Below are 23023 nucleotides of genomic sequence, written 5' to 3' on the forward strand. Positions count from 1 at the left end.
GCTGCTACCAGTCAGATTAAATAATTTACACTGCAAATAACAATAATTACAACTGCAATAAATAATGTTATGAGATTAAGGTTTTAAATGCATTTATGAATATACAAATAAGAAATGTTGAGGGAAAAAATGCATACTTTTCAACAAACTTCTCAATTGAACTACCAGTAAGTGGTGGTAACTCACTTAATGAGCGAGTATTGAGCCATTCATTCAACTGATCGAGTGTGTTATCATGCTGGTATCTTAAGGACTTTCGTGGACAGCTGACTCCTAGAGTTTCTGATATTCTTCATATTCTGTGTGGTGGTCAGATAAGTTTAAATAGATTTTTACCTTTTATGGGCATTTTACCTTTATAAAGCCATTTTTCTATAAGTGTGCATTATCTTTTGAGTCAAATTCTTACATTTAATCAGTGAATTAGAATAATAAGACATTTGGGCTGTTACCAAGCAAATGAAATCAGTATCAACAAAATTCATCTTTGCAATCCAGACATAAACTGCACCTGAATTGGCATTTAGATGTGCTTACACACTGTTTAATGCAGAACATGAAACAGTTGATTCATTCAGGAACGAAACACCGTCATGTTGCTCAGAGACGCAAAACAGCGCTTACCTCAGTGTGTTTCTTCTGAGTTTATGTCACGCTCATTTGTTCTGAAGTCTCGAGACAAACAGAGCGAGCCTCAGCGCGAGCTTGTATTCTGTATTCTGCTAATTTACTGAGATTCTCTCTGATGACGCAGTAATTTACCACGGGAAGAAAACATCTTCGGTCTGTCCAATGATTGTAAAGTCATTAGGTCCGTCAGACTGAAGATATTTTAGCGGTAATGAGACCAAAAACAATTAAGACCCATCGAATCCGAATTTAAGACATATTAAGACTTTTTAAGGCCTTATATTAGGAAAACGTTATTTAAGACATTTTAAGACTTTTTAAGGACCCGCGGACACCCTGATTAATATACGAAAACACTATTTCTAAATGTTCTTAGTTTAATTAGTTTTGGTTCTTAGTGTTCTTAGTTTTGGTCATTTTGCAAACAATGTTACTTTTGAATGTTCTCTGATCATTCTGAAACAAGTAGTGACATTTTTAAATGTTAGACAAACATCCAATTAAAACATTTCACAAAAAAAAAAAGGTTCCTTGAACGATATAGTTTTTGTGCTAACGCTTTGAGAATATTATAGACCAAATAACTTTGAAAAATACCAAATAAGCATTCTATTAATGTTTCTGGAAGAATGTTTGACTTTCATCATAACTTTAAGAAAACCTTTCCAGAGCAACAGCCAAAGTACTGAAAACATTGCACTCACAATAAAAAAAGAAATAAAAAAAGTCCACTCAATTCAGCTTTTGACCAAGAATTCCATTGGTCAGAAACTGTGGCATCCCTGTGAATTATAGATATGTTATTTTTATATTACAATAATCAGCGCAAACTGCATTCACTCAGAGTTTAATCTTAAATTGTAATTTAACAAAAATAGGTTAAAAAAGCTACACATAGAAAGCATGAAGATGATCCAATTTGGCCTATTCACTAATATTCCATTTTAATTCAGTGTGACATATATGAAAATAAAACATGTGACCCTGGACCACAAAACCAATCATAAGTAGCACAGGTATATTTATAGCAATAGCCAACAATACATTGTATGGGTCAATATGATTGATTTTTCTTTGATGCCAAAAATAGGATGTTAAAGGTGCAGTCCATAAATTTTGCCTCTTTGTCACTATCTCTGTTTGAAAACCTGCAATTGCAGCTGTTGGTGGAATTATCTTCCTTGCGTGGGTTGTGCGCCGGTGTTGTGCCAAATTCTGCACCCCTGTCAGATTATGCACCCCCTCATTGAAGTCGCTACCTGATTTCCTAATCCTAACCCCACCCCTAATCCTAACCCCTCCCCCAACCCAACCCAACCCTAAACCTACCAGTACTAGGGGGTGCATAATCTGGCAGGGGTGCAGAATTCGGCACAACAGCGGCAGATCCTTTTCCTATTTAGCACCCAAACTCTGGAATAATCTACCTAACACTGTTCGGGAGGCAGACACACTCTGTCAGTTTAAATCTAGATTAAAGACCCATCTCTATAACCTGGCATACACATATCACACTTACACATTTCTATTACTCAAATCCGTTAAAGGATTGTTAGGCTGCATTAATTAGGTCAACCGGAACTGGGAACACTTCCAATAACACACGATGTAGCCTACTTGTTACATCGTAAAAGAATGGCATCTACGCTAATATTAGTCTGTTTCTTTCTTATTCCGAGGTCACCGTAGCCACCAGATCCAGTCCGGAAACAGTCAGTGGTGTGACAGCACACATTAAGGTCTCAATTCATTCACCCCTGCCGTTGCTTGTGTCTGGGGTGGGATTTGCAAAAAACAAACAGCCTTCCACGGCGGCGGACGAAAAAGCAGTCTTTACAGCGTCTTTTGAGAGCGGTTTTAGTCTTCATGCCAGCGGATGGTTGAATACACAGGAGCTGCTGGCATCGTCCAAGCAGCGGTGAGAGGAATGCCGTGTGTGGCTCGTACACTGGGTCGACGACGACTCTGAATCGCGCTGCTGCAGCTGTGATGGTGCAGAGGCATCTATGTGCACCTACTGCAGGTAAGGAGCCGAAAGCTGCACATCTGGCAACTTGGGCCAACTGCCGAGTCAAGGAACCAACAAGACAGGAGAGCAGCGGTGCCATGGTGTCAACACCTAGTGGGAAAAAAACATACAACATTCAGGTGTATGAACTTAGTCCCCTAATTCAGATGTTTAAACGTATTTGTAGTAGCTGGACATATTAATTAATTTAAACATGTATAAATTGAGAATCCAAAATCATTCAAACTATGCTAAAGTGTTGACAAAAATGTATGTATATATATATTTCCCCCCTCATACCAGACACGCATTATATGCAGCACCCATATTGTTTTCAGGTGTTGCTCGTTGCTTATATGATCTACTTAAAATTACGGAAATTAAATAACATATTATAATAATAATATAATATATGATAAATATCATAGTTGTGACACAGAAAACAATTACCTTCTGGATGAATGCTATATAAACACAAATAACAAGTAATATCTAGTATAACTGACAGTGAATTGACAGCTATAAAACCTTAAAAATGTACAGAAAAACTAAATATAGTAGTACTGTTTCTTTAAAATACATATCTTATATATATATATATTCCTAGTTTAATCTATATAACGTACAGTACTGAATTATAGTCTGAGGACTCGTGCATTTTTAGAGAAAATTTTGACATAATAAATAAACATTTAAACGTTAAGAACATTCTGGTGCTCATTCCTGATTAATCTGTTATTTTAAAAACTAATAGCAGGTACATATTGTGTCCCATGTCTAAGGTATCAGTGCTAGATCACAACTAGCATTCACTTTCAGACATTTTAGTTCGTATTCAGAGCTGCATTCTACAATACAATACAAACTAATCTCATTTTCCACACAAATGAACTTAGTGAGAGTCTATGTAGAAAGCTTCATTACAACATATTTGGCATAAAAATACAAACTTCATGCTTATTGTAGCGCCAGCTAACTGTAAGCTGTACAAATTCTCTTCATCGGCATATGAATGTGTTCGTTTCAACACTATGATTACAGTCAGACATACAGACAAAAAATGCATCGCATACCTGTCTAAAAATCCCAAAAGAAACGCGTAAAGAAGCAAATGTTTTAATCCAAAACCATCAATTTGAAGGCAACATGGAACGGCGGAAACTCTACGACTTCCTGTGACGCAATGACTTTGAGGAAAGTCATAACGCACGCATTGCGCAGTACAATCACTGAAACCTTTACTCAAACCTGTGTATATAGATGGCTGTTCTGTTACATAAAATAACGAATGGGTGTTTTAAATAAAGTTGCATAATCTACCGTAAATCTAAAATGTTTGAACGCACAAATAAAGGAAATATAAATGAATTCAGTTGTTCTCGACCAGCAGAGACGCGTTTTCATTCACACACACAGCAAAGCAAAGGCTGTTGGGTAATAATCAGAGGGATGAGTCTGGGAACTGTAGTCTGTGTGGATTACCAGAAACAGTAGAGCATGCACTATTACGTTGTTCTGCTTATGATAATGAAAGAGCATTTCTGTTGGAAGAATTGGTTTTGTGGTCCAGGGTCACATATATGAAAATATATGAAACAGATGTAAATAATAATTCTCAAAATCTTCAAGCATCTTTTCAGATGAGGATGTTTATTCATTAGAAACGCTATGATCTTTACATGCTCAGTACACCATTCAAGTGATTCTCATGTCTTCTTTGAGAAACAGTCAGTGGTGTGACAGCACACATTAAGGTCTCAATTCATTCACCCCTGCCGTTGCTTGTGTCTGGGGTGGGATTTGCAAAAAACAAACAGCCTTCCACGGCGGCGGACGAAAAAGCAGTCTTTACAGCGTCTTTTGAGAGCGGTTTTAGTCTTCATGCCAGCGGATGGTTGAATACACAGGAGCTGCTGGCATCGTCCAAGCAGCGGTGAGAGATCTCAATTTTCACTGATGGTTCCAAAGATCACGAGACAGGTCGAGCATCAGCAGCTGTATTTGTCCCAACTTATCAAATCAAGATTGGTAAAAGAGTTTCTGATCAAGTAGGAGTTTACACTACAGAGATGGTAGCAATATTATTAACTATCGGGTGGATGGAGGATACTCGGCCAATGAATGCGGTGATATGTTCAGATTCATTCTCTGCATTATCAAGTCTTATCAGTGGAAGATCTTCAAGACAAGACATTTTGTATGAAATTCTTTTATGTATGTATAGAGTGAATAAGATAGGAATTAAGATATGTTTCCTGTGGGTTCCAGCACACGTGGGAGTGGATGGAAATGAGGTTGCGGATCATTTAGCAAAACAGGCACTGAAATGATCACATATAGAAATTATTATACCACTAAGCAAAGAAGAAGTTAAGGCTAAAATTAGAACAGCAATAAAAATGAGATGGCAAGAAGTTTGGAATAAGGAGGAGAGAGGAAGACATCTTTATCATATTCAAAATCAAGTTGGGGTTGAAAGAGTTAATTTTGGTAGTAGAAGAGAAGATACAATTATTACCAGACTTCGCATTGGCCATACTGCTTTAAATTCTTCTCTATATAAAATGAATAAGCATGAGTCTGGGAACTGTAGTCTGTGTGGATTACCAGAAACAGTAGAGCATGCACTATTACATTGTTCTGCTTATGATAATGAAAGAGCATTTCTGTTGGAAGAATGAAAAGAAATAGGGATAGAAAATATTACAATTAAAACTTTGTTGAATAATGGCTTGAATCATTATAAAATATATAATGCTTTAATGACATTCTTTTAAAAAATAGATGTTTAACAGGTTCTAGAAGGGTTTCATTTTTAATTTAAATTGTTTCTATTATTATTATTATTATTATTATATATATATTTTTTTATTTTGTTCTTCCTATTCCATCAATGGTCCACACTCCAGCCCAGTAGGTGGCGGGAATGCACCTATCGTTTGTTTGCCAACCGCCATAAAACTCCAAAAGAAGAAGAAGAAGAATCAGAGGTGCAGATAAGCAATCATTAAAGTGTATATATATTGGACTCATGAGATCAGTTCTTGATTATGGATGTATTGTGTATGAATCTGCATCTGCAACGTTATTAAAGAAACTAGATATTATGCAAGCTAAAGCACTAAGATTGGTTCTAGGAGCAGTTAAGACGACACCAATTGCAGCAATACAGGTGGAGTCCTCAGAAATGCCTCTACATTTAAGAAGAGAAAAACTAGCCATGGCATATTGGATTAATCTTCAGGGCCAAAGAGAGGATCATCCTGTAAGAGAAGTACTTAATGAAAGTTGGGAAACAGTAAATAAACCAGGTAAAGGATTTGCATGGAAAATTAAGAAATTGATCAATGAAACTGGAATAGAATCAAATAAATTTGCATCGGTAATAGTAACTCCTCCAATAGCACCTTGGTTATTAGAACAACCGGAAGTTGACTTAAATGTACATAAAGAAATTAAGGGAATGGGGGAGGGGTTTAATTTAAAAGCATATGTCAAAGAATATATAAAAAGTATGCATTATTCATTTCTCCAAATTTACACAGATGGATCAAAGAACATAGAAACTGGAAGGACAGGTGCTGCATTTTGCATTCCAGAATTTCAGGTTAGGAAGGCTGGAAGAATTACGGATGGTACTTCTGTATATACAGCAGAGATGGTAGCTATCCTTATGGCATTAGAGTGGGTATATGAAGTAAGACCGGATAAAGTAATAATATGCTCTGACTCAATGGCAGCTCTTATGAGTTTACAATCATGGCAATCAAATAGAAAAGACATTTTAATAGAAATCATGATTACACTATATAGTATTAAACAGATAGGGATAATTACTCGGTTTATATGGGTACCTGCACATGTGGGAATTCAAGGTAATGAAGAGGTAGATAAAATGGCTAAAGAATCCTTAAATATGGATGATCCAAGTATAAATATTGCACTCAGCAGAATAGAAGGGAAACAGTTAATATTAAATGCATGCAATATTGTATGGCAGATATACTGGGACTCATGTCAAACAGGTAGGCATTATCACAAAGTACAAAGGAGTATAAAGAGAAGAAAAATCATTCATAACATAAGTAGAAGGGAACAAGTCATTTTAACACATATACGAACAGGACACTCAAATCTTAACCAAACACTATACATTATAGGGAAACATAATACTGGTCTATGTAATGTTTGTTTAACAGAGGAATCAGTGGAACACGTTATGATGGTATGTACAGCATATGAAAGAGAAAGAGATCGACTTAAAGATTAATTACAATCCTTAGGAGTTAAAGAATTTTCATTAAGTAGTATTCTGAATGATGGTCCAAATGCAGGAAAACAAATAAGTGCAGTCATGAGATTTCTTAAGAATTGTGGAATAATGAACAGAATTTAAGATTTAGGTGAGTACATTCTCTTCACACTCCATCACAGTAGGTGGCGGTATGCACCTATGAAGTTGGTTCGCAACCCGCCATAAAACCAAAAGAAGAAGAAGAAGAAGACGAATCAGAGGGCAAACATGGCAGCCTTCCTTCCAAGGGTCTTGTCCTTTGGTAAAAATACGAAGGCTTTACTCAATGGCTTGAGGTTATCTGCAGCTCCAGCCCAGCAATACAGCGTCCAGGTTTCTAATTATGGAGAAAAAATTACTCACACGGGACAGGTGAGGCACAGTTTAATGCACGTCTGTTTATCACTATTAGCAGTTGTTGTGAGAATGGACACTCGGGTATTGTGGAATTAATCCGAATTAATAGCAGTACTGCAGTAATTTGTGCATTTCGAGGCAACTGAGGGATGCAGGTCAGTGTCACGATGGACTGGGGTGAATCCGTTTACTGCTTGTTTTTGTTGCAGGTCTATGAGGAAAATGATGTGAGAAGAGCTAGGTTCATCGGTAGGCAAAAAGAGGTAAAGGGAACTATTTACCGGATCTCTCAATTATTTCAACATTGTGTTACTCTAAAGATAACCAGTGTTGGGCTAGTTACTCTAACCATGTAATATATTACTCATTACTAGTTACTCCTTTCAAAAGTAATATGATAACTTATTACTTTCTGGCAACAGTATTTAGTTACACTTACATTACTTTTCTTTCACGCCCCATAGAATTTGTGTATCTTCCCCATAAAATTATTCTGAAATGTTACTAACAATATATATCTACCTCATCATTTGGCCAAAATCCACATTGGATCGCAGTCAGATGTTATTACAAACACTCAATGGTGATTAATAGTAACATGTAAGTAAAAGTGTTGTAATAATCTCATTAATTGTCTTGTTTAGCTTTGAAGCTAATTGTAGCTCTAATTTCTCTCTTACCCATATGTGATTATATACCATGATGTATTTTATCAAAATAAATCATATAAGTTCATAAGAAAATGTTTCGTTGTCTACAAAGATACAATTTATATCGGGATCAGAGGTATGTGGGTGGACAAGCCATGTAATGCCAGAGTAAAGTAGTGCCACAACTTATACATCAGTGTTCAGATCATCTTTTCTCCTGACAAAATCAATGTAATGACTATATGTCCATCCACTGAATGTAAGCTTTTCCATATTCCAAGCTTGCCTGCTGCACTGGTGACTTCATGTGCCTGTGCAAGTTGTGAAAATTATGAAAAGTTACTGCAAAAAGTAATATTACTGTAACTAGTTACTGCCCAACAGTGAAGATAACATTATATAAACTAATATAAAATATTACCATAGTTTGGTCACTCATGGGTCTTGTAATCTTTGATACAGGTGAATGAGAACTTTGCAATCAACTTGGTTGCTGAGGAAACAGTGACACACATAGAGTCCAGAGTGGTGTCCTGTGATGGAGGCGGAGGGGCTCTCGGCCACCCCAAAGTTTACATCAACTTGGTAAACAAGTCTTTTATTTAAGAACAGTTTCTAAAAGTGAATGCATGAGAAAGTTACCTTATAACACAGCAGCAGAAATTCATAATAAGGAAAATATTTCCCATTGGGTTTTAATTCCAGGAAGCATCCCAAATAAATTAACAAAGTTTTCGAAAATAATGACGATCATAAATGGTAAAACTGTTTTGTTGAAGTGACCATCGAATCCCCAAACCCTTCTACACTGCCTAAAGCAGGGGCGTCCAATCATACTTCTAAAAGGCAAACGTCCTGCAGAGTTTAGCTTCAGCTCCAACACACTTGCATGGAAGTTTCTAGTGAATCTGAAGACCTCGATTAGCTGCTTGAGGTGTGTTTAATTACGGTTGGAGCTAAACTCTGCAGGACAGTCAGTGGCCCTCCAGGAACAGGTTTGGACACCCCTGGCATAAAGCATGGTTCAACAACCTCTTGACAGTTTTGGAGTGCTTGATTAAGTTGAACTAATCGAATGTGTAGAAAATGTCTGTTTACTTGTTGCAAGAAACATTACATGTATACATGTGTGTGTATATAAATTATAGCATCATGCATTAATTAATTCAATCTGTTCACAGGACAAGGAAACCAAAATTGGCACATGTGGATACTGTGGGCTCCAGTTTAAGCAGAAGCATCATCACTGAAGAACTGTCTTTTGTCTGTTCGGGCTATTCATTATTCACCTTTAAAGATATCTAATTCTATTCTCTGTACAATAAAACATTACTATAACTTAAAATTGTTATGGTTTTTAGTTCTTTGTTTTTTTTTTGTCTTTTGCACTCTTCCAAGCAAGTGTCTCGAGGGTGCTACATCATGCTCTATAAGTGATTTCAATGTAGATAAGCACATGGTTTATTCCAGCATTGACAGACAGAGGGCGCACATGGTTTTTTTACATATTTACATGTGTTTTTGATGTTACCTTTTGCATTAAAATACGTTTGGTTTAAGATTTACTTCACCGTTAATTTCTCCTCAGAAATTGCTGGTAGATTTAACAAATAATTACAAAGAAACAGCAAGCAACACTGAATTAAATGTGAATTCATTTAAATGTGTAAAACAGTAATATAAAAAGTAATATATAATTTTTTTAATTACTTTGAACAATTATTTTTATAACTCGTATATAGCTAGAGATGGAAGAAGAAGAAGAACCATTTTTGGCATGCTGGAAAAAAATAGCTGAAACCAGAAGAAGCTGGTTTGCTGGTCTTCCAGCCTAGTTATAGCTGGTTTGCAGGCTGGTTTTAGAGGGGTTTTGACCACTTTTTATAGCTGGTCTGGCTGCGAGACCAGCTAAAACCAGCTATTTCCAGCTGGGACCAGCTAACCAGCTTGGGCTGGTTTTAGCTTTTTTTTTTTTTTTTGGCACTGTATATTAAAAGATTTTTTCTTAGCATGAAGAATTCATATTAATAACTTGAGTAATTCTACAAAAGCTTCTTTCAGTTCTCGTTCAGTCAGTTTATGTGAGAGCATATGTGCAATACCTTATGTGTCCTAAATGATCTGACATGTCTCGTGTATAATCAGAAACTCTGGTCTTGCTCTGAAAGAAGACCTTATAAGACCTGTCAGCTACATGCACTTACACAAATTGACATTTTCCTACTCCGACTGACTCTATAGGATAGATAACCTACAGTGTCCGTTTTCCTTTCAGCAATGTTTCTGAAGCACTTCTATGCAGGATGACATGAAAAGGAGCAAAGGGTAAAAGAACAGAGCAACCTGCATCTTTAAGCACTGGTGAGCTGCGTTCCTGTCTCGTTCCTGCTAAGTTTGGAGAATGTCAAGGGGGATTTAGTCTGATAAGAAACACTAGTGCGGAACAATACACGTTTGAGGAAGATCATATATATATTTCATCAAGAGTATTCTCTGCCGGTGCGGCCCTGCCAAATTGGCCTTGTGGCAGTGTGGAGGAAGCCCGGTCTCTAGTGGTGCATGCAGTGGAACTGAGTTTTCCGGCTGGAGGCCCCTCAGGTTGAGAGAAAGGCAGCCATGCTGCTATAATTGGGGCTGGTGACAGAAGGCAAGAGACAGCGTGATGCCAATTAACCCTCATCTGTGCTGTGTCCTGTCCAATATGTGTGATAGGTAAGGGGAAGGCTTCATTGTTAAGGGCTGTGGATTTTCCTATTTATCAGGAGGCGTCTAAATTGCAGGTGGTTGGCTAGTTTAAACATTGCTCTAAGCTAAATCTTGGGGTGAAACTGAGCATGAATTGTACTGCATAGAAAAGTGCTCTCTATTATTCATGAAGCTAAAATGGAGCCAGTAGAGATACAGAAGGATGTTGCAGGTTCTCAGAAAACGTCGTCTTTCACGGTTTAAATTGCTCCGCAACACTGTTTGACATTTCAATGTGATCACCATTTCTTTCCACAGCAACAGAACTGTTCTTTTATTACATTTAAACCCAAATTTCACCCTTGACACAAATCATGCTTTGTTTGATCAAATCTTAATTTGAATTCAATAACAAAACGGAATCGTTTGAGTCACTTTCAGAACATTTTTGTTTCCAGCTGAGGAACAATAAACACATTGACAGCCAATCAGAATCCACTTCAAAGCGCGCGAAAGTTTAAAGCAGCCTGAGCTGAACGTTGGTGTGGACGCTAATATAGTTCTAGTTCTCGGTGTGAACAGGCTTTTAGAATATTTTAGGATTATTTATGCATTTTAAAGAACTGTCTTCCCCTATAAATGGAGCGGCTGCTTCTCTTTATAATTAGGCTACTCTTCCAAACTGTCAAAAAGAAACTGTAGTGCTCTGTGATATGACCGCTAACTTCACCTAATTGTCTGCACTAATTCCCTTCTGCCCCATGTACTAGAGTCGTGACCTTTACTCAGGAGACTGTGTCATGTTTCTCAAAGCTAGTACAGACTCTTCCAACAATTGCCTCGAGAGAGTTTGTGTGTGCGTACCTACTTAAGATTTAGGACTGAGATCCACCAAATGAAAAAAGCTGTTGTTTTGTTAACTTTTAGAAAACTTTTCAGCACGTTTGTGTTATTTTATTATTTTTCTGTTGTAAAATAATGGCTCTGAATGAGACAAATCGCTAACAAAGGCTGCGTTTACACTTGGCATTAACATGCGATCACCGTGATCTGATCAAGCAGATCGGATCATCAGTCAATCAGGACACGGCGCGTTTACACTTGACTACATCAGCTGACTTCTCGATCTGGATAACCGATCGGGTCTGTATTTCCCGCGCAATATTTAAATAAGTCTGCGGTGTAAAGTCGACCTGAAGTGGTGGGTTTTCTTTTGAAAACTATTTTCAGTGGCGGGACGTTTTACAAATAAAAAAAAATGTACGAGTCTCACTAGCGCTCTGTTCTTCAGACAGATCGGGAGAGAGGGGCGGCGTTTTGCGTGATGTCGACCTGCGAGTGCAGACACGATGGCTGGATTGCGTTTACATTACACTTAGATCCGATCACAATGCGTCCTCAACTACCTCTGGACCAGGACACGCTGATCGGATAACATTCCGATCAGAAGCGCGTTTACACTTGTCTTTTCAATGTGTATGTGGACAACATCCGGATACAGGTCGCATGTTAATGCCAAGTGTAGCCTAAACGCAGCCAAAGCTGTTCTTCTGATCTGCTTCTGACACCATGAAGTTTACAGCATGCAATGCTTGTGTTTTACTTTACCTCCTGTGTTTAACACAAAATCTCAACACATCCCAATCTTGTAAGATAGTGAATAACTAACGGGACGTAATTATATTATATGCTTGGAGTGCACGGTAAAATTGGTTGTGATTCCCACCAAGCTGGAAGTTAGAACTCAGTTTAACTTAGACTGAGAAAGTTTAAGGTTTTAATTTGTCCTTAAAAGTGTAATAACATTCTGTTTCTTTAGAAAAGATTGCTTTGATTGGATTGAGATCATAAAACATATAGGCCTAGCCTATAACGATTGCTTGGGGATGAAGTGGTTAACACCGAATATACAGGCTATATTAAAAAAAAAAAAAATCTTAATATCTCTCCAACAGACTAATTGAATTATCTTTTAGCTGTGAATACGAAAATGGGATTTCCCATTTCTGTGGTATGCGGCAAGCTTCTTTACTGAACGCCTGGGTGACATTATTTATTACCTTGAATGTAAGTTATTTATAAAGCCGAAAAAGAAATGAATTCTCGGATGAATTCGTCCTGAATAATTCATCTTAAAATCGTTAATCCCATACAAAGTTGTGGCAGGTTTCTCCTATGTTCTAATGAATACTTCATCATCATCCCGAGCTTCAAACTGGAAAGAATTAACAAAAAATAAATATATCGAAGCAATCTTCAAGCGCGCAATTAACACACAACAGCCGATCGCCGATACTTTAACGCGATTTTAGAGTTATGCGGAATATACTCGGATGGTTTATTCTGCTAAAAACTGCACTCTTTAAAAATGCCAAATAAGCCATTAATGCAAACAAATGTTTTATGAGTTTCTGTACATATTTTATATCTATATTCTATCTTGATAAATCGACCCCCCCCCCCATAAATACATTTAATGATGGAGTGACATGACATCAGTGTCAATTTCAAATGATCAAAGTTAAAAGAGTGAGGCGCCAATCTGTCTACTTCATTCAGGATTTGTTAAATCATAAATTACTTCACTTCTCTCACTGGGGGTTAGGATTAGACTGTCAAACGCAAATTGTCTTTCTTCCTAGTTGGTTTTAAAAATGTTGGCACAGGCTGAGTTTGCTCATGTCTCAGGTGGCTCTAAATGGCACCAATTCCTTGTTTGACATTATGGCAAGCCAGTTTAACTATTATATGTTTTTGCTGCTACTAGTAGTTTTAAATTACTAGCAAGTAGCCTAATGGCTATATCTTCTCATATTGCACTAGTAACTAATCCTTAAACACTAATATTTATTCCAATTTGAATTGTGGATCTGTGGATTAGATTTAAACTATTCACTTGCTGCTAATGTATTCCAGCTGTTTCTGGTACCTATTCCAGTTTTACTAGTAGCTATTCATTAAAAACTATTATTCATTAAATACTTATTCTTTAGTATGCAAATAGATAGTGTCTATTGCATTTTTATTTTAGTAGTCATTAAATATTCATTATTGCCTAATTATTAGATGTGTACTGAATTTTTATAGCAACATTTAAATCTTACTGACAAGATTTTTACAAGAACTATGAATTTGCCATTCTGACTTGTCAGTAAAAAGCAATTAGTTAAATGTAAATAGTGTGATGAGAAATGTTGCTTGTAACAATTAGGATTGATATCTCATTAATAGGTAAGCATCTAATAAGTACCTATTTGTGACATTAAAAAAAGATACTAGTCACTGGATTACTTACTGGTAATGAAAAATACTTATAAAACTAATAGCCTACTAATAAAATACTAATTATATTAAGATACTAGTTAGTTTTAAGGGATAAATGTTAATAAAGCTTGCCATATCAGTCACTTAATGAAAAACAATGCTTCACTGACTATGACTTTTAGGAGTACCATTGAGGTAACGGTTTAGCAAGACCCCTTGAGTATTTATATTTGTCACGACTGAGTGATTATAACTAGCCTACCGGGCTAAAGGACATTGTGTGGAAGGGTTCAAGTAATTGATGTATGTAAAAGCATGTTGTGTGATTCCACTTGGAAAAACGTCCTTCAAACAATAAATGCAACCAAATAAAACAACCCTAGTGGCCAACATGCTTATGGGAGAATTTCAGCACCACGGACAGCGAACATGGGTTTTTTCCCACAAAATGACTTTATTTCTGGGGGTGTGCGATCAGCAACTGAGACTTCAGATTGGGGGAAATCTGTGTACCGTGCTATTATACAGTAGTGATCACTTTCTTTAACACAGACAGAACCAGATTTTTTTTTAAAGTGAAAAGGCGCCAATCTTTCTAAATCTATGTTGCTGTGTTTATAAGCTCTAAATATAAAGTTCATCGGACTTTCAGGAGGTTTTATATGACATCAGCTTACAGAATGAAACTAATAATTAAGACATTAGTACGATTCAATTTCAAACCTAGTGTGTTGCTTTTGTGATGGCTTAACTATTCAGTTTGGTGTAACCAGAAAGTATCAAAAAAAATAAGAATTGTGTCACAGTTATGAAGTATGTTGAGAAGCAGAAATAGGTCCTGAGAGTTCATGGTAGCTATTCTGCGAGGAGATTCCTTCAGTCCATAACTCTGTGGAGTTGCTGAAAGTTTGGTTTAAGTTGCTGTGCCTGAATACAGGATCGTGAAACACACCGTCAACCCAGTTTCTAAGAGTGGCCACTGGAGACTCTTGTTTCCTCTTTGTTATGTCTGAGTCACAGTTTGAAGAAGAGCACGAAGTTCCTTTATGCATGCATGAGGAGTAATCGGTTTGGTTTAACGACGTAGCAGTCTGTGCAAGCGACCAGATTTTTGGCTTGGTCTCGATGGTGTTTTGGCCTTGCTGAAGGTAGAACTTCGCTGTCTGGTTGACTTCAGCGGTAAGCCTTAAACAGTCTTCGTTAAATTCATGGACATCTGTCGGGAGCTCGGTAACGGATTCGTGAAAAGCCTCTTTAAAATGGTTATATGGACATTCGCTGGTCTCTGAACGAACGCGCACGACAAAGGATGGTTTCGATTCGCACTCTGAGCCATCTGATTCCACTAGACCGAAATCTTCCAGATCGCTGTGAAGTTGATCCGCATCCTCCTTTCCACGGTTGTCTGGAGCTTGAAACAAATATTTTTATACAGAATATAAAACAATATAACGTTAAAAGTTCGTTCACACACATGACGTTAACTATAACGTTATAACTATAAAGTTTTAATAATCGTGCACTCTATGAGAATATTCTATGGGAATAGGGAAGTTCACGATTTACGACACGACGAGGAATCACATTCAGAACTTTATTTTCCAGCCGATGAATGATTAATTAAACACTGACAGCCAATCAGAATTCATTCTATTTTGAAGAGCTGGAGCATTTAAAGCGACAGACAGTGTGCTTAAAATAAACAGAACGTTATCGTGCGTTCGCGAGGACGCTAGGCTAATTGTTGTCTTTATAGTTATCATTCTTTCTTATTCTGTGTCTTCTTCTTCTTCATTGTTGCCATTGTGTTGATTTGTATGTCAAACATCTTGTGTTAGGCCTATGTTATTGTACATGCTATTTGTTGATAATAGAGCATTAAAAAAGTTATCGTTCTTGGAGTGAACGGGCCTGAAATGCCAAACTGTAACTGCAGCGCATACAGAAGTGGCATTTGTGGAATCAACAACAATTTGCTTAAGTTCTGTTTAGCGTTATAGGCTATATGAACAATATCTGCATTTCAAACCAAGAGTAATATCAAAAAGCTTTCAACAAACCATTGAATTCTTGTTCGGTTTTTATTGGCTCCCCCTGCGATTCGTCCATATCTTCTTGGTCGTCTTCGCACTCTTTCTCATCTGAGGTCTTGTTGCGAGGTGACCATGTCATCTTGTTTTCCTTCTTGAGTCTTCGCCGTGCGTTGGCGAACCAGGTGGACACCTGCGTAAGGGTCATCTTTGTGATGATGGCCAGCATGATCTTCTCGCCCTTGGTGGGATACGGGTTCTTTTTATGCTCCTGCAGCCATGCTTTCAGTGTGCTGGTGGTCTCTCTGGTAGCATTTTTTCTTCTTGTGCCCACATCTACAGATCCATACCTAAATAGCATGACAAGTAGTCTGTTTAATTAAAAGTTGGATGCAGAATTGCTATTGTGAAAATAGTCCATTGATGCAACCAAAATAACAATAAAGGGGTGATAATTCTTACCCATATCTGTCATACTGGTACTGTCCAATTGGGTAGTCGTAAGGGTAGTATGCAGAGCTTTGGCTGACTCTTGAATGTCCTGTTGCCACTCCATCTTTCTCACCGAGTTTACCCTAATATGAAAAATTAAATAAAACAGCTCAGTGATGATCTGTACCAGTGAGTGGGAAAACTTTCTGGACAGTGCAGGTAATGTTCACCCCCTAAGAAATATTATCTATTTGTATTGCAACAAACCAATGAAATGCATACCAGTGGATAATATGAGGTTGAATCTGGACCATAAGTGCTGCAGGTATCATAACCGTGACTCTTTGAGCAGGAGTTGCCATAGACAGCAGTAGGGATCAGGTCATGCTGGCTGGAGGCCACAAGCCTACTTTCATATACCGGGCAATAAAGCGAGTTTTGAGGAGAAGCTGCCACTCCAGAGTCCAGCAGTGAACCACTAGACTCATAGTAGGTGCTCAGAGCATTAGAAGACATTAAAAGCTGCCAAAGAAATTACAAAAAGGCTTTAGCAGAACAGTTTACACAGCTATTTCTGCATTTAGATCATTATTGATTTAAAATGAGTTAAAAGAACATTAGTATCCAGTGCTATCCCCATTTACGGTTACATGTGTCAAATTATTTACAAGTAAAAAGTTTACGACAAAAATATTTTGGTTTGGTGTTACAGGGTTAATGTTATTGATTCTTCAATTAGGGACACTTTTGACTACATGACATTTTTTAAAAGGACACTTCTACAATATATTTTTTCAAACATTTATCACAAATCATGGAATAAAGGTTTGATCATGGCCTTGGTGTCGATTTTGGAATAACGTGAGATGGTGTGGAATTCAATATTCAGGGTAATGGTCTAGGATAGTAGTGGCATTTTTATCTGTTTTTACAAATGTCTTAGACTAGCTAAGACAACATGTTAGCTAGCCGTAAATGTAATAATTTATTTATTAAAAACATTTGAGAAATTATTAAATAAACAAAACAAAATTGATATAGTTTATAAATTATGATGTCAAATACATTACTGATGAGTTTGGTAATGTCTACTAAAGCTACTTTAAGATCTTTAATCGTTCAATCTCTGAATGAATTAGGCTATATTTATAATCTTCAAATCTGTCATTCTGCTGTACTGGCAAAAATATGCCTCCATGTCACATCTCATTTTCATCATAAAGATATATATATAGGTGGCAATGACAGCAGGGGGACAGTAATCATTTTAAAAATCATAAAATAAAAATTCAAGAAAAATATAAATTATGGAATTATATATTGTTCATATAGGGAAGGTCAAAATAAATAAAAAAAATCTGAATTTCCCTGATTTTAACACTTTTTTATAAATTAATTATAAAGGCAAAGTTAACAGATCTAAGTGAAGGACAAGTCCAAAACAGATCAGTTCTGGCAGGTGTAACCTTTCAACACTAAAAAGTAAGTAAAAAGTATTTTTTTAAGTAATTAAAAAGACAGCATAAAAATTTTATAGCTATTGTAATCTATACATATAAAAACATATTACATGATCTCTTTAAAATCACCAGGTTAGAACACTTCCCCTAATTGAAGAAGCACTCAATTGCATTTAATTAATATAGGCTAGACCATTCACGGTTAATCATATTAACATCTGGCATTGTAAAGTGAAGTGTGGAACTGTTCAAAAAGTTACCTGTGGTGCTGCAGGATATGAATAGCCAAACTGAGTAAATGACATGATGAGAGTCCAGCCCAGAGGAAGCTGCAGTCCCGCTGCGGGTCATCAGCTCATCACCAAAATCTCCCATTAACTGGAGATAAACGTCCCGTTCTTGTTTCAGTTTGTCTCTTATACAAACCAACAATACTAATAGCAAAAAAAGTGCAGTGTGACACAGATTCAGCGTGATGCAGCGCTGTAGTTGAAGTTAAAAAAATTCATAACAAACGTTGGCTCAGTTGCACGTTGTTTTAAACACCGGAGACGCTGACGTCACAGCGTCAGATGTAAAGGTCCAGATAACAAACGCGAATTGTCGCGAATCACGCAAAAGTTGTTGTTCACAGAGCGGAACACTTTCTATAGCCGCTGTGTAACTTCAGAGTCAGACGATGCGCTTGTGTCTTCTTGAGGAGCCCGCGGGGTCTCGCTCACATTAACGAGGACGTGTTCAGTTTCTCTGCCCGCCAGCAGCCAATCACAGATCTGACTCCAGAGCACAGACAGCTCGATCGCACATGATTGATGACCGCCCAGAAACGATTACCATAATTGCCTTTCTATGTAGTTATCAAACACTTGTACCATTAAATAACATTGAATTGGTTGGGAAAATATTTTGAATTATAGCTACAGAAAAAAAAAATCACAGTCTTTGATCGATATCTATCAAAAAACCAAGGCCATAGCACAGTGCTGAGTAAATTATGGCTTACATAAACAATAACAGACTTGGTAATTACAGTAACTTTTGTTGTGGGTGTAAAAAAACAACAACTATAAATTATAGTGAAAATATGAGAAAATATTAAAGACTTAAAGGGGTCATATGATGCGATTTCAAGTTTTCCTTTCTCTTTGGAGTGTTAAAAGCTCTTGGTGCATAAAGAAGATCTGTAAAGTTGCAAAGAATAATGTCTCAAATCCAAAGAGATTTTATAAAAGTTAAGAGTCAGCCACACCTACCTAAAATGCCTCGTTCTAACACGCCCCCACATGTCTACGTCACTATGTGGAAATATTAGCATAATGCCGCCCAAATGTGCACGCAAAGAAAGAAGGCGTGGTTTCAGGAACAGCAGTAGTGTTGATGCAGCCATGTCAGGGAGACGCTGTGTATTTCAGTGCGAAATCAAAAGCACTTTATTTGGCCTTCCGGAAGTAGATGCAATTAGGAATCATTGGTTAAGATTTATTTACAACAGAACAGCACAACCCAGATGTTCGAATTTGTGCAACACATTTTATGGAAGACAGTTTTTTGAACCTAGAAGAGTACAAGGCTGGCTGTGCACAAAGGCTATTTAAAAAAAAAAAAAAGGGGTCAATTCCGACTTTGCTATGACAATCTGGCGCTTCTGAATCAGCGAGCTGAAGCTCGCAATTATGGTAAGGGGCGTTACATTTCCGTTACATTACATTTGTGGTGTTCGGCCAATCACAATGCACTGGGTCAGCTGGCCAATCAGAGCAGACTGCGCTTGTCAAAGGAGGGGGCTTTTTTGAAAACGACGCGTTTGAGAGAGGCGGGGCATAGAGGACCTACAATAATGTACAGTATTTGAAAAAGAATGTGTTTTTTGAACATTAAAGCATGTCAACATATTCTGTTACACCAAATACACAAAATAATGATCTTTAAAATAGCATCATATGACCCCTTTAACTAGGCAGAGATGTGGAAATGTTTGCTAATATTATCTTTACTTTAATAACAAAGAGATTCATGAATCATCTTAGAATGAAGTTCTCTCAAAACTAGATAATGTGTTTCCACAGATTTAAAAACATCTGAAAAAAAAACAACAACAACAAAAAACCTTCAAGTGAAAAAAAAAACAATTTAAGAGAACCTTTATCTTCTATTTCAAAGCTGTGTTGCTTAAAACAATATTTTATGTGATCTTTAGAATTCTTTAGAACTGACTTCCATTGAAATAAGGGTGAGAACAACACTTTATTTTAAGTGTCCTTGTTACAGTGATTAGGTACTGAGTAATAGTAATTAACAACATACTTAGGATTTGTTTTAGGGTTATTGTATCTAATTATGCCTAATTTACATGTTAATACTATAGTAAGTACATGTTTGTTTGTTTGTTTGTTTTCTTCTTAACGCCATTCTAGCATCTATGGCTATGGCGAGAACCAGTTAATCCATACACAAGTCTGTTATACACACAAGTCGGGGGGACAATTTAGAATGTTCAGTTCACCTAACCTGCATGTCGTTGGTTGTGGGAGGAAACCGGAGTATACCCAGAGTAAACCCACACTGACACAGGGAGAACATACATGTAACTTGTATAACAAGGACACTGTAAAATGAACGATGTAAAACATGTTTTGTCTGGTAACCTTAAAAATATTAATTCTGACTGAATCAACCAGACAAAAACAACAATAACAAAATATTTTAAGGGCGAGTTCCTTACTGGACAGTTTGGTGGAGGTCTGTTCTTAGGGATGCATTTATTCTCTTTTGCTAAAGATCTTCTTCATTTAACAAGACTTTTTAAAGACAAATCAGAAAGTGACACTGTGAAGATACAGTTGCAGAGGAGTCACATTTTGAACCTGTATATATATTTTTGGACATTAATCAATCCTTTATTACATACAGTACCATAAATGTGTCTCTCAGCCACCTCTGGACTCTCTCTTTATTGTGGCTGAGAGGTTTGGCCTGCCAGAGTTCATTTAATATGTATAATGCATGAGGGCACTTCAGTGCATTTACTTAACACTTTGTTCCTGCGGTCCAGAAGTCTTTTCATTAGAGACTGAAACACTGATAGACATCCCCAGTTTGAAAGCACTGTAACCGCCTTATTCATTGTTCGGACTCACAGCACATGTAACACAATTGATTACAATATTGCGGTGCAGTATCCGTGTAAAAAAGTCATAACTTATTTGTTTCTGCATCCAGTGAACCAGTTTATTGTATGTTTTACATAATTGTGACTCAGCTTTCATTTATTTTATGTTCTGACTTTTCTACTCAGTCATGGATAAAGAAAGAAAGAAAGAAAGAAAGAAAGAAAGAAAGCATCTCCAACCCAAGAGAAAGCAAGCAACAATTAAACAAAACATTACTGGTGAATTCATTAAAATTTTTAGCGATATACTAGGCTGAATGCTGAGCTCATGTTAGAAACATATAGGTAAATATGCAATATCTTTTAGTTGTAACAGTGGTAAAGGCTACAAAAAAAGTATTGTACAAATATTACTATAACAAAACATTTTATAAAAAAAATATATATTACTACATTTTATACAAATATGAAAAAAAAAATCTGAAGTGTAGCTGAGATATTTACTTCAAATACACCTCAAACTTCCAAGAAAATCTTCATGTTCCACAACCAAAAGTGTTAATACACAAGAAGGAGAGTGAATTGACAAAACATGTTTGGATCTCTCTGATGTCCCCGTCTGGTGTAGATCAGAAAGAACCCGACAGACTGTGGGACGTCCTACCACTGCAGGCGTTTAAATGGAGCTCCCGGATGGACAGCTGCTTGATAGAGTTACATCAAAATCTACTGAAATGTTTGTCTCAATGATTGAGGCAGTGGAAGATGAATGTGTGGAAACGGACGTGTTTACATAGATGAAGAGACCATCATTCATTGTTACAGGCAAATACAAATTGCCAGTTCTTTGACTGACAGGTTTTTTGTTGGACTGGAGAAGCAGCACATGAGCAAAAGCTCCAGCTCAAGCATTCCAAACTCCAAACACAGACAACAGTGCTTGTTCAATATATGAGCACTCTTTTCATGAAACAAATTAAATGTCATTCATGTGAGTGAACACTGCTCTGCCGTCTAAAACTGACTTACCTTCAAAACAAGAAAGGTATGAATCTCCATACGATCAACCTTCAACCTCCGGCCACTTCCTTTCCATCTTTCAGTTTTTAGAACACTTAGCAGTTTCCAAAACCTTTCCTCTTTCCCTTCTCTATCTCTGCCCTGCTCGCTCTTGTGCTTTTTTTGGTCCGGATGGTCCAGGTGGGACCTATACTGCATGCTCTCAGGCAGACTATTGGTTCATCCAGGCAGAAAATGGAGGGTTGGAGGGGGAGGACAGGAAATGGAGTGGGAGTTGACTCTCTTCTCACACACTTTAGCCCTGAAGAGCTGCACCTTGGGGACCACCGTCAAGTGATCTCTGACACTTCATTCCCTCTCTACACAGGAACCCTCTCTGACAGACACAAGCAGGGAAGAACTCGATTTATTGCTGGAGTCTAAGCACAGTTCGGCATAGAAACACTGCTCCAAGAGAAAACCTCATAGAGCTGCAAGTGCTGTAACATCTACGAGGTCTTTGTGAGATCAACAGAGGACTTTTGCATTTCTAAACTTCTTAGTTAAGTTCAATACACAAAACATCTAAATATGGAAAGTGTTGTTTTAGAGTAACTAACTAAAAGTTACTAAAACCTTTTACTACTCTTTATCGATTTCCATCGTCCCAAACACTCATATCAACAATGGAAAGTAAAATTCTTCTTAGTAAATCGGTTTGCTATAAACGGCTCTCTGTCATATGTAGCGCTGGAAAGTTCAATTAATTTTAGAGAATCAGTTCATCATAATCAGCTCTCTATATTATGTAGTGCTGAAAAGTTTGATTCGTTTTACTGAATCAGTTCATCCTAAAACGCTCTCTTATATTCAGAACTGGAAAGACTGATTCATTCTAGTGAATCAGTTCATCATAAATGTGTCTTTCTTTGTTATGTAGGGCTGGAAAGTCTGGAAAGTTCAATTAATGTTAGTGAATCAGTTAATCATAAACAGCTCTCTATATTATATAGCGCTGAAAAGTTTGATTCGTTTTACTGAATCAGTTTATCCTAAATGGCTCTCTCTCACATGCAGAGCTGGAAAGTCTGATTCATTCTAGTGA

The 23023-nt window shown here is 37.1% G+C and overlaps 3 protein-coding genes across 4 annotated transcripts; 1 reads left to right on the forward strand and 2 right to left on the reverse strand.

Annotated features, from left to right (window-relative positions):
- Nucleotides 1–2345: 2345 nt before the first annotated feature.
- On the reverse strand, nt 2346–4056 carry mrpl36 (mitochondrial ribosomal protein L36). Its single transcript, XM_016493983.1, has 2 exons — nt 3712–4056; nt 2346–2749 (listed from the first exon to the last, which is right to left on the reverse strand). The coding sequence occupies exon 2, from the start codon at nt 2736–2738 to the stop codon at nt 2382–2384; it is 357 nt and encodes a 118-aa protein (XP_016349469.1). The 5' UTR covers nt 2739–2749; nt 3712–4056; the 3' UTR covers nt 2346–2381.
- A 3046-nt stretch (nt 4057–7102) lies between these two features.
- Nucleotides 7103–9279, forward strand: ndufs6 (NADH:ubiquinone oxidoreductase subunit S6). Its single transcript, XM_016493984.1, has 4 exons — nt 7103–7304; nt 7499–7552; nt 8402–8524; nt 9121–9279. The coding sequence occupies exons 1-4, from the start codon at nt 7161–7163 to the stop codon at nt 9187–9189; spliced, it is 390 nt and encodes a 129-aa protein (XP_016349470.1). The 5' UTR covers nt 7103–7160; the 3' UTR covers nt 9190–9279.
- A 4964-nt stretch (nt 9280–14243) lies between these two features.
- On the reverse strand, nt 14244–18599 carry irx4b (iroquois homeobox 4b). Of its 2 annotated transcripts, none has more exons than XM_016493986.1 (5): nt 18071–18599; nt 16633–16872; nt 16381–16493; nt 15949–16268; nt 14244–15293 (listed from the first exon to the last, which is right to left on the reverse strand). In XM_016493986.1, the coding sequence occupies exons 1-5, from the start codon at nt 18113–18115 to the stop codon at nt 14695–14697; spliced, it is 1317 nt and encodes a 438-aa protein (XP_016349472.1). In that variant the 5' UTR covers nt 18116–18599; the 3' UTR covers nt 14244–14694. The 2 variants fall into 2 exon arrangements, with proteins under 2 accessions (XP_016349472.1, XP_016349471.1); XM_016493985.1 differs by having other exon boundaries at nt 14245–15299.
- Between the last annotated feature and the right edge of the window lie 4424 nt (nt 18600–23023).

The sequence above is a fragment of the Sinocyclocheilus anshuiensis genome, unplaced genomic scaffold (genome assembly GCF_001515605.1).
Source record: "Sinocyclocheilus anshuiensis isolate Anshui unplaced genomic scaffold, SAMN03320099.WGS_v1.1 scaffold1240, whole genome shotgun sequence".
Lineage (NCBI taxonomy): Eukaryota > Metazoa > Chordata > Actinopteri > Cypriniformes > Cyprinidae > Sinocyclocheilus > Sinocyclocheilus anshuiensis.